Here is an 11,368-nt window from a genome sequence, read left to right as displayed (position 1 = left end):
CGCTCCGTACACCTCGTACACACACGTCTCCTCTCCGTACACCTCGTACACACACGGCTCCGCTCTGTACACCTCGTACACAAAGGGCTCCACACCGCACACCTTGTACACACACGGCTCCGCTCCGTACACCTCGTACACACACGGCTCCGCTCCGTACACCTCGTACACACACGGCTCCGCTCCGTACACCTCGTACACACACGGCTCCGCTCCGTACACCTCGTACACACACGGCTCCGCTCCGTACACCTCGTACACACACGGCTCCGCTCTGTACACCTCGCACACACGCGGCTCCGCTCCGTACACCTCGCACACACGCGGCTCCGCTCCGTACACCTCGCACACACGCGGCTCCGCTCCGTACACCTCGAACACACACTGTTCCGCTCCGTACACCTCGCACACACACGGCTCCGCTCCGTACACCTCGAACACACACGGCTCCGCTCCATACACCTCGTACACACACGGCTGCGCCCCGTACACCTCATACACACAGGGCTCTGCTACATCCACCCTGTAAACCCGTCCTGACACAGAAACTTCCCCTCATCCAGCACCATGACAACCAGCACCATGACAACCAGCACAGCAGAGTCCTGCCCACACTGAGACCCTTGATCATGTGACCCCTGACTCCTCCCCTCCTGTGACCTCATCACAGGTCCTGTGTGCACAGAGCAGCCATATATGTGGAGTGCGGCTCTGCAGGTTAGTGATGGGCAGTCCGGCTCTTCTGGCTCCTTCCCCCACTTTTCTCCCTCCTGTCCCTTCACTATAAAGCCTGGGCCTCATTATACAGCTGTACAGGGGTCTAGTGAAGGCTTTTTAGCCCTTTCCTCAGACTGTAGCTCCTGGGCACAGGCCCTCACTCCTGTCCCTTCACTATAAAGCCTGGGCCTCATTATACAGCTGTACAGGGGTCAAGTGAAGGCTTTTTAGCTCTTTCCTCAGACTGTAGCTCCTGGGAACAGGCCCTCACTCCTGTCCCTTCACTATAAAGCCTGGGCCTCATTATACAGCTGTACAGGGGTCAAGTGAAGGCTTTTTAGCCCTTTCCTCAGACTGTAGCTCCTGGGAACAGGCCCTCACTCCTGTCCCTTCACTATAAAGCCTGGGCCTCATTATACAGCTGTACAGGGGTCAAGTGAAGGCTTTTTAGCTCTTTCCTCAGACTGTAGCGCCTGGGAACAGGCCCTCACTCCTTTCCCTTCACTATAAAGCCTGGGCCTCATTATACAGCTGTACAGAGGTCAAGTGAAGGCTTTTTAGCTCTTTCCTCAGACTGTAGCGCCTGGGATCAGGCCCTCACTCCTGTCCCTTCACTATAAAGCCTGGGCCTCATTATACAGCTGTACAGGGGTCAAGTGAAGGCTTTTTAGCCCTTTCCTCAGACTGTAGCTCCTGGGAACAGGCCCTCACTCCTGTCCCTTCACTATAAAGCCTGGGCCTCATTATACAGCTGTACAGGGGTCAAGTGAAGGCTTTTTAGCTCTTTCCTCAGACTGTAGCTCCTGGGAACAGGCCCTCACTCCTTTCCCTTCACTATAAAGCCTGGGCCTCATTATACAGCTGTACAGGGGTCTAGTGAAGGCTTTTTAGCCCTTTCCTCAGACTGTAGCTCCTGGGAACAGGCCCTCACTCCTTTCCCTTCACTATAAAGCCTGGGCCTCATTATACAGCTGTACAGGGGTCAAGTGAAGGCTTTTTAGCTCTTTCCTCAGACTGTAGCGCCTGGGATCAGGCCCTCACTCCTGTCCCTTCACTATAAAGCCTGGGCCTCATTATACAGCTGTACAGGGGTCAAGTGAAGGCTTTTTAGCCCTTTCCTCAGACTGTAGCTCCTGGGAACAGGCCCTCACTCCTGTCCCTTCACTATAAAGCCTGGGCCTCATTATACAGCTGTACAGGGGTCTAGTGAAGGCTTTTTAGCCCTTTCCTCAGACTGTAGCTCCTGGGAACAGACCCTCACTTCTGTCCCTTCACTATAAAGCCTGGGCCTCATTATACAGCTGTACAGGGGTCTAGTGAAGGCTTTTTAGCCCTTTCCTCAGACTGTAGCTCCTGGGAACAGGCTCGTGTGGAGATTTCCTTCTGAACAGCATCTGCGTCCTGCCTAAGGCTTGCCCCTTGCTGACCGGGGGGTTTTGCCCTCCTCTGCTCAAGTTAAGGCAGGGCACATCGTTGGTGAAGTTCACGTGGAGGACTGCTGCGGGCGCCATCTTCCTCCACCTTCAGTGATGTCCCCAAGCGCGACCAGTCAGCGACGCGGGATTTCCGTTACAGACAGACAGAATTAGACGAATATATATATATATATATATATATATATATATATAGCTGCCCATGAAAGTGCTGTTAGGCCGTCGTCAGAGTTTGCTCACTCCTCTCTTCAGCCTCCCGGCCATGAAGTTTTACACTTTTGCTACAAATAAACTACGGACTTTCAATATGGATCGGTGAGTGCTGCAGTCCTTACTTTCTTTGGTGAAATTATATATATATATAGATAGATATGTGTATGTATATAAATATTTGTCAATCATATCTCCCTACTCTGGAGATTGCTGCTGTCATTGTATTATTACACCGGATTCTTATGATGTTACATCGGATCATCTTCTTCTCATTCAGGTCTCTACAATATCGGATCCTCTCAGTGAAGATCTTCTACAAAAGAGAATTTTCCTGATTTACTCGTCAAGGATGGATATGGACAGAGACAAGATGGCATGGAGGATATTACACCTCACCCTAGAGATCCTCTTCCGTCTCACTGGAGAGGTGAGAGATTCTGATGACGTCACATTACATCATTCTTATCTATGGGAATAACAGATGGACAGAACTGGAGAGGTGAGGACTCTGGAAATGTCTGTAGTGAGATTTATTAATGTGTCTCTCCATAACCAGGATTACACAGTGGTGAAGAAGACCTCTAGTGATCGCTGTCAGGACCCTGTGTCTGAGGGATGGGGAAGACCCCTGAGCCCAATCACGGGGCCTCCACCTCACCCACTGATCCATGAGGACATCAATGACCAGAAGATCCTAGAACTCATCTACAAGATGATTGATCTGCTGACTGGAGAGGTGACACTGCTGGGAATGCTGGGACATTATACAGTAACACTATGAAGGGATCGGGGGATGACGGTATCATTGTATGTGTTAGGTTTCTATAAGGTGTCAGGATGTCGCTGTCTATTTCTCCATGGAGGAGTGGGAGTATTTAGAAGGACACAGAGATCTGTACAAGAACGTCATAATGGAGGTTCCCCAGCCCCTCACATCTCCAGGTAATAGACAGGACTAAATACACACGGCCTATAATTATCTGTATGTAGAGAATGAATTCAGTCCCTGTATGTGTTTCCTCCAGATCTATCCAGTAAGAGGACAACACCAGAGAGATGTCCCCATCCTCTTCTTCCACAGGACTGTAACCAAGAAGATCCCAGTGCTCCTCAGGATCATCAGGTAGATGGAGAGAAGGTGTCAGGAGATCTCCCCTGTGATGTGTAGACGGCTGTGAAGGTCTTGTGCTCAGTCTTGTTTTATCCACCAGTATTATATGTTTTATACTTGTGTAATGAGAGCGGTGGAGATGGCAGGATTAGAGCTAATCATAGATGGGACTTCTCCATCTGTCGGTGACTTTTACAGTATTTGTTTCAGGGTGAAGATCTGACCCATATTAATACTACAGAGACATATGTGAGGGGTGATGAGTGGTGTAAAGAGGAGATTCCCACATATGACTACCCAGGTGAGTAGTAACCACTGAATGCAGAGAAGTCACAGATTCCTCTCAGTCACCGGCTGTGGCTGCTTTATCGGTGGTGTAGTCCGGCCGTATTACCATGATCACCATTTTGCCTCTAGACCACAACATTCTCCTCCACCCAAAACTGTTCAAATGACTTTGGGCATTGAAAGCCCTTTTCTATAGAACTTAAAACCTGGAGGATCCACCTACCCCCTGGTATTAGTGTGAGGGTGATCCCTTAAAGAGAGATCTATATGATTACTTGTACCTGACCCAATATAGGCCGAGTTTGCTCTTAAAGAGTCACTCCGAACACAGAGTTAGGCCGGAATCAAACTACCGTGTGTGATGCAAGAAACGCATGAGTCTCTCGCATCAATATCCGGCGCTGCCGCTGGTACTCAGGACCGGAGCTGCGGCTGCATAGAAATACATGGTTGTTGATGCGACAGACTCGTGCGAGTTTCTCCCATCACACACAGTAGTGTGATCCCGACCTTAGATGTCTAATCTTTTCTCAGTAAAGGTTTGCACACAACTGAAGTTTATTCTCAAGACAAAGAGATAGTAATTAGCCATTCTCTCCTTCACATTAGGAGACGCTGACCGTTACCTGCCCAGATCTGTAACTATAAAGCCAAATGACAGCGTACGTAGAATGTGCTGACAAGATAGAAAATCACTTGGAGAAAAATCTTATCCTGGGCCTGTAAGAGAAAGCGGAGGGTAATGATGCTGTTGGCTTCCTAGATCCCTGAGATCTTATCGGATGAATCTTCTCTCCCTTCTGTGCTGCTGAATGTCTCATGGTCCCTACAAGACCAGGTCCAGTCTTTCTGGCCAAACTTCCCTTTTATGAGAGACAACAGTAAATGTGCAGTGAGGCCGAGTGTGAATTTCTGTCCAATAACAGCAGAGTTTCCCTTTATCCTGACTTTTCAATTTGTATTAAAACCAACTAACTTCAAGGAGGATTGTGATAATCTCCAGGACAAACATTCCACCTGTGCCCTGATAGATCTCTAAGCTGTGCGTGGCTGAGGGCTGTAATATACATTTATTCCCGCCTGCAGGAGATGTGTTGGCTCCAGCCCTGGTGTCATGGATTCACTCCACGTCATACATTACATTGTTTTTGATCCTCAGGAATTCAGATTACTGCACAATCTCTCCTGAAATGGGGAGCAATATTATTTCTCTAATCTTCTGCTCAGGATTCATAGTAGCTCCAATGGTCCACCATAAATGAGGGCAACTCTGGTTTACTGTTGTGTAATCTGTATTTGTAGTTTTCAGTTAATGAGATTCTCGTGCTCTGGGGCGGGGCTGTGGGCGGGGCTTTATGTGGTGCTCTGATTCCATATTCCTCTGTATTGGCTTATGACAGGTCGCTGACCCCTCACTGACCTTCCCCCCATTATTACATAATGCATATAATAGCATTGATATTATTGTTGACTAGAGGTGTGCCCGATGTTATCGCATCGAGAGGGAAGTGTGTGTGTGTGTGTGTGTGTGTACATGTGGGTGTGTGTCCCGCAGCTGCCTGCGCACCCACCTCCGTGCAGTCACAGCCGGCAGGAAAGCGGGTGGTTTGCGGCCTGTGCTGGAGATGTGTGTGAGTACGTGTTTGTGTATGTACATGGTGGGCAGGCAGCGGCGGGGGGGATTCTAGCAGCGGCCAGCTGGCAGGAAAGACCGCGGCTTGCGGCCTGTGCTGGAGATGGGGTGCGGTGTCACCAGAGGGCGCCCGCACCCCATCTCCAGCACAGGCCGCAAGCCGCAGTCTTTCCTGCCGGCTGGGACAGAGGTGAGTGGACAGGCAGCGGCGGGTCCGGTGGTGGCGGGAGGGTCCCGGCAGTATCCTGCTGGTGGTACTGTGGAAGGGCCTGGTATCACCAGCGGGTGCCATATTGGAATACCCATCACTTTGGTATTCCAATATGGCAGTTGGCGTACTTTGCGGTGCGGCGCGGTGGATTGTGGGATTCGAGGACATCCAGACGGAAGTGGATGACAGACAATTTAAGGTAAATATATATATGTATATATATATATATATATATATATATATATATATATATATATATATATATAGATAATGCCTATAATATTGTGGCTATTGTGAGGCTTAGAAAGAAAATTACATCCAGCAAAATGTCACCGGCGGCCCCTGCCCAGTAGCCTCTATCTCTTACTTATAGATGCTACTGCGCCGGTGGGTCGCCCTCCCAGGGCTGTGGGGTACTCGGTACAGGGCTGGTATCAGCAGGATGTGTCACAGCAGCGGTGATCAGGTCCGTGGCCCTGGGCACCCAAGTAGAAGGGGGGCTGAATGGTGAAATGTAGTTGAGTAGATGAATAGTTCGTGACGCCACCTGTGGTGTTCGGCAAGTGTGATGTTAAGCCGACGCTGCATGCAGATCCTCTGGGACTGGTGATGTGTTGCAGCCAAGATGGTGAAGCTCCCCACAGGTGGAGCTGTAGTTCCAGGGCAGTGTAGATGTAGGGGTAGAGGAGAGGCGCAGGCAGTGTAGAAGCTGGTACCCAGATGTAGCGGTGTGGGGTGTGTTGGCGCAGGAATAAATGTAGGACACTGGGGTATGTAGTTCCAAAGCTTTACTCACAGTCTGTTGTGCAAACAGGTGCCTGCCTCCGTGCCGTGTCCTCCGGGTCAGGGACTCAGTCAACCTCCAGGCAATATAGGATGCTCCCTTCCAACACTCCGCCATCATGTGCCTTTCTGAACATCTCCTCTTATAGCGCCTGTAAGTGAAGTACTCCCAGTACTGAGTTACACTGGAGTTCCTCCTGTCCGATGTTCTTATGAACTTTCCTCGTACGGCAGACAGCTGTAGCCTGCTTCGGGGACTCCTTGCTTCCTAGTCCCGGCTCACTATCAATGTTGTTGTTGTGCCCCCAAGTCTGAGATGGGAGTAGCGCATTTACAGCCCACTACTCCTCCGGTGTCTGTTGCAGGACCATTAGTATCCGAACAACCTCGGAGACCGGGCCCCGGCCTTGCGCTTAGAACTTCTAGGAAGGGTTCTCCTCTGACCCACGTCCTCTGTTCTCTTTTACTCCTCACGTTCCGTGCTAGTCTTTCCTTCTTATGAAAAGTCAGGTTTCCGTTCAATGTCTTTCTCTTTCTTTCCTTTCCCGTGCCAGCAGGCTCAGATCACTGAGGTCTGCTGCAGCACCTCCTTCCTCCATCCCTCTCAGGGATCTTCTCTCTCTCACACTCTCCGACTGAATGCCTCACTGCACTCACTCAGCTCACTGAACTCACTGAACTGAAATTCTTAACCTTCCTGCTCTTTTATGTATTCTAACTCCACCCGCCTCCTAGCACGTTTCTTGTTCCAAGCAGGGAACCGCAATGTGGCTTTGCTACACTACTGTGTGGTGAGGGGTGCAAGTGTTGGAGTGTGGTAAGGAGCTTCCACCTTACCTGGATGGTGGGGTACCACACCTCAGGAGGAGCTGCAGTACCTCGGTGGCGACTGAACCCTCAGGGGCGCCACACAGGCGCCGCCATCGCCGGTGACATTTTGCTGGATGTAATTTTTTTTCTAAGCCTCACAATATTATAGGCATTATCACCAATAATATCAATGCTATTATATGCATTATGTAATAATGGGGGGCAGGTCAGTGAGGGATCAGCGACCTGTCATAAGCCAATACAGATGAATATGTAATCAGAGCACCACATAAAGCCCCGCCCACAGCCCCACCCACAGCCCCGCCCCAGAGCACGAGAATCTCATTAACTGAAAACTACTAATACAGATTAAACAACCACAAGACGGATTTCATCACCAGGTATCACTGTAATCAGTATAATGGCGCTGACCTGACAGTGTCTGTAGGTTACTAAGCACAATCCTGCTGACAGGGGCACTTTAAGACATCTCAGCTCTGCACTATTATACACAGTTCTCTATAAATGTGTAATATTTCTTCTTGAAACTCATCTGACAGAAAATATTGGACCTTACAATAGTTTAGATTGTGACGTCACCGAGCCCCATACTCTAATTACCCCAGAGAGGTTTCACCACTAGCTGCTCATTTATTACTGATGGAGACTGTGGAGTTTGATCATTTCAGTAGTTCCTAATCAGGCCCCATTATTAGTATCTGACGTGTGTCACTTTATGTGGTGGTAAGTTTGGAATTCTTCACAAAGGATAATAGAAAACAAATGGATCTTACAGATTATTTTCCAGCTTCGCACTATACCCTATATACGATTGTACACTACTGTCTGGGCACATGGCAGTGTTCAGAAGGGAAGGAGCGCCATTTAGCTATTTGAATGCAGATCTTGCTGGAATAGTTTGCAGACACAATGTATTGGGAGCACTGTTCATGGTCACCTGGCAGCTCAAAAGATGTCCACCATGAGCATGCTTGGCACTATCTTCTCTGCTTTCCATATCCCAAGGATTGCCTTGCTCATGTGAAACATGGAGGAGGCTCTGTTATGTTCTGGGGCTGCTTTGATGCATCTGGCACAGGGTGTCTAGAATCTGTGCACGGTACAATGAAATCTCAAGACTCTCAAGGGATTCTAGAGAGAAATGTGCTGCCCAATGTCAGAAAGCTTGGTCTCAGTCGCAGGTCGTGGGTCTTGCAACAGGATAATGACCCAAATACACAGCTAAAAACACCCAAGAATGGCTAAGAGTAAGACATTGGACTATGCTGAAGTGGTCTTCTATGAGCCCTGACCTAAATCCTATTGAGCAACTTTGGAAAGAGCTGAAACATGCCGTCTGGAAAAGGCGACCTTCAAACATGAGACAACTGGAGCAGTTTGCTCTTGAGTGGCCAAAATACCTGTCGAGAGGTGCAGGAGTCTCAGTGACAGTTGCAGGAATCGTTTGATTGCAGTGATTGCCTCAAAAGGTTGTGCAACAAAATATTAACACTTTAGCGCCAGAAGTCAGTTTTTGCCTTCGTGATCGGGCCAATTTTTTCAACGCTGACCAGTGTCACTTTATGAGGTCATAACTCTAAAACGCTTCAAGGAATCCTGGTGACTCTGTTTTCTTGTGACATATTGTACTTTATGATAGTGGTAACATTTATTTTATGACTTTCATTTATTTGTTAAAAAATGGAAATTTGGCAAAAATTTTTAAAATTTTAATTTTTATGCCCTTATCAAAGAGTCATATCGCACAAAATAGTTAATAAGTAACATTTCCCACATGTCTACTTCACATGAGCACAATTTTGGAAATATTTTTCATTAGGAAATTATAAGAGTTAAAAGTTGACCAGCGCTTTCTCATTTTTGCAACAAAATTTACAAAACCATTTTTTTAGGGACCACTTCACATTTGAAGTGAGTTTGGGGGGTAAATATGACAGAAAATACCCACCACCAAAGTGAAATTCTTTAGCCTAACCCTAACTTTAGAATAAACCCTAACCCTAACTTTAGCCCCAACACGAACCCTAACTATAGCATTAACTGTAATCTGGCTTATCTGTTTTTCCATTGACAGATGATGGACCTGAGTGGGGACTTGTTTTTGTGAGATGAGAATTGGTATTATTTTCACCTACATAACATTGATTGGTTTCTTTTTATTTGATATTTGGGAGGCAGAATGAACAAACAGTTGAACACCACACACTACTGGTTCATCCAACAAGGTTTTCTATTAGACTCTGCACTGTCATTGTCTTGGTAAATAATTAAAGCTTTTACATAGCTTGCCATTTTTATGGACAGTTTAAGTAGAAATGTTCAAAAATATAAAACTCAGGGATATTTTATTAAAAACTAATTGTTTTTTTCTTAGCAGATGACTGTACCAGGAGATCAGAGGGACAGATGACATCTACAATTTTTAAATCTGATGATCTTGAGATCCTACAAGATACAACTGAAGTGATTGCCATTACTCCAGATATACCATCATCCATTCACAGCAAAGATCTGTCATCTGATCCCATGAAGCAGGTCCCATCTTCTGATTCATTACTGACTACTAAGGAAAATCAAAGTCAAAAAAGAGGCATTAAAAAACAAACTGCTCCTACAGCAAAGAAGTCATTTTCATGTTCAGAATGTGGGAAATATTTTAACAAGAAATCAAAATTGGTTAATCACCATAGAACTCACACAGGGGAGAAGCCTTTTTCATGTTCAGAATGTGGGAAATGTTTTAACAAGAAATCAAAATTGGTTAATCACCAGAGAACTCACACGGGGGAGAAGCCTTTTTCATGTTCAGAATGTGGGAAATGTTTTAACCAGAAAGTGAATCTTGTTCAACACCAAAAAACTCACACAGGGGAGAAGCCTTTTTCATGTTCAGAATGTGGGAAATGTTTTAACCTGAAAGGGAATCTTGTTAAGCACCAAAGAACTCACACAGGAGAGAAGCAATATTCATGTTCAGAATGTGGGGAATGTTTTGCAGTTAAATCACTGCTTGTTTCTCACCAGAGAACTCACACAGGGGAGAAGCCTTTTTCATGTTCAGAATGTGAGAAATGTTTTAAACGGAAAACACATCTTGATCGCCATCAAAGAAACCACACAGGGGAGAAGCTTTTTTCCTGTTCAGAATGTGGGAAATGCTTTAACGAGAAATCAAATTTTGTTATTCACTATAGAACCCACACAGGGGAGAAGCCTTTTTCTTGTACAGAATGTGGGAAATGTTTTAACAAGAAATCAGATTTAGTTATGCACCAGAGAATCCACACAGGGGAGAAGCCTTTTTCTTGTACAGAATGTGGGAAATGTTTTAACAAGAAATCAGATTTAGTTAAGCACCAGAGAACTCACACAGGGGAGAAGCCTTTTTTCTGTTCAGAATGTGGGAAATGTTTTGCGCACAAATCATATTTTGTTAAGCATCAGAGCAGTCACACAGAGGAGAAGCCTTTTTCATTTTCTTAATGTGGGAAATATTTTACTTGGAAATCAACTGTTAATAAACATCAGAGACGTCACATAGGGGAGAAGCCTTTTTTTATATTCATAATGTTGGAATAGTTTTAACCAAAATTGAATCTTCTTAAATGGGTTGTCTCTTGTCATTCCTCATGTTTGCTGACAAAAGGATAAAACTAAACTTTATTAATTTCAAATGTAAAATTATACAAATAATTCACCCCCTGAAGGTTAGTCAGTAGGTGACTGAGGCTATGTGCACATGGTGCGAATTCTGCTGCAGATCCACAGCGCATTTGGCCCTGCGGAATCGCAGCAGAACTGCATGTGATGTACAGTAGCATTAAAGGCTATGTAAAACAAAATCTGCAGTGCACATGCTGCGTTTTTTTCCGTGCAGATTTGGTGTGGAATGAAAAATGCAGCATGTCACTTCTTTTGTGCGGGTTTGCTGCAGTTTTCCACCTGCTCCATTCTAGAAATCTGCAGGTGGAAAACTGAAGGGGAAAAGCGCACAAAATATGCAGTAAAATCGCACAAAAAATGCACTAAATCTGCAGGAAAAATGCAGGTCATTTGACCTGCGGATTTAGAAAATTTTGCGTGGAAAATTCCAAAGCAGAATACGCACCGTGTGCACATAGCTTAATAGAAAAAACATGTATCCCACA

General features: G+C 46.2%; 1 protein-coding gene across 1 annotated transcript; it reads left to right on the top strand.

The window, feature by feature from the left end:
- The first annotated feature begins 2,966 nt into the window (after nt 1–2,966).
- On the top strand, nt 2,967–10,756 carry LOC141078247 (uncharacterized). Its single transcript, XM_073565072.1, has 5 exons — nt 2,967–3,099; nt 3,182–3,305; nt 3,389–3,486; nt 3,685–3,775; nt 9,598–10,756. The coding sequence occupies exons 1-5, from the start codon at nt 3,076–3,078 to the stop codon at nt 10,701–10,703; spliced, it is 1,443 nt and encodes a 480-aa protein (XP_073421173.1). The 5' UTR covers nt 2,967–3,075; the 3' UTR covers nt 10,704–10,756.
- The last annotated feature ends 612 nt before the right edge of the window (nt 10,757–11,368 follow it).

Source organism: Dendrobates tinctorius, unplaced genomic scaffold (assembly GCF_039654945.1).
Source record: "Dendrobates tinctorius isolate UK_male_01 unplaced genomic scaffold, ASM3965494v1 ptg000530l, whole genome shotgun sequence".
Classification (NCBI taxonomy): Eukaryota; Metazoa; Chordata; class Amphibia; order Anura; family Dendrobatidae; genus Dendrobates; species Dendrobates tinctorius.
This window is presented reverse-complemented; position numbering and strand designations above follow the sequence as displayed.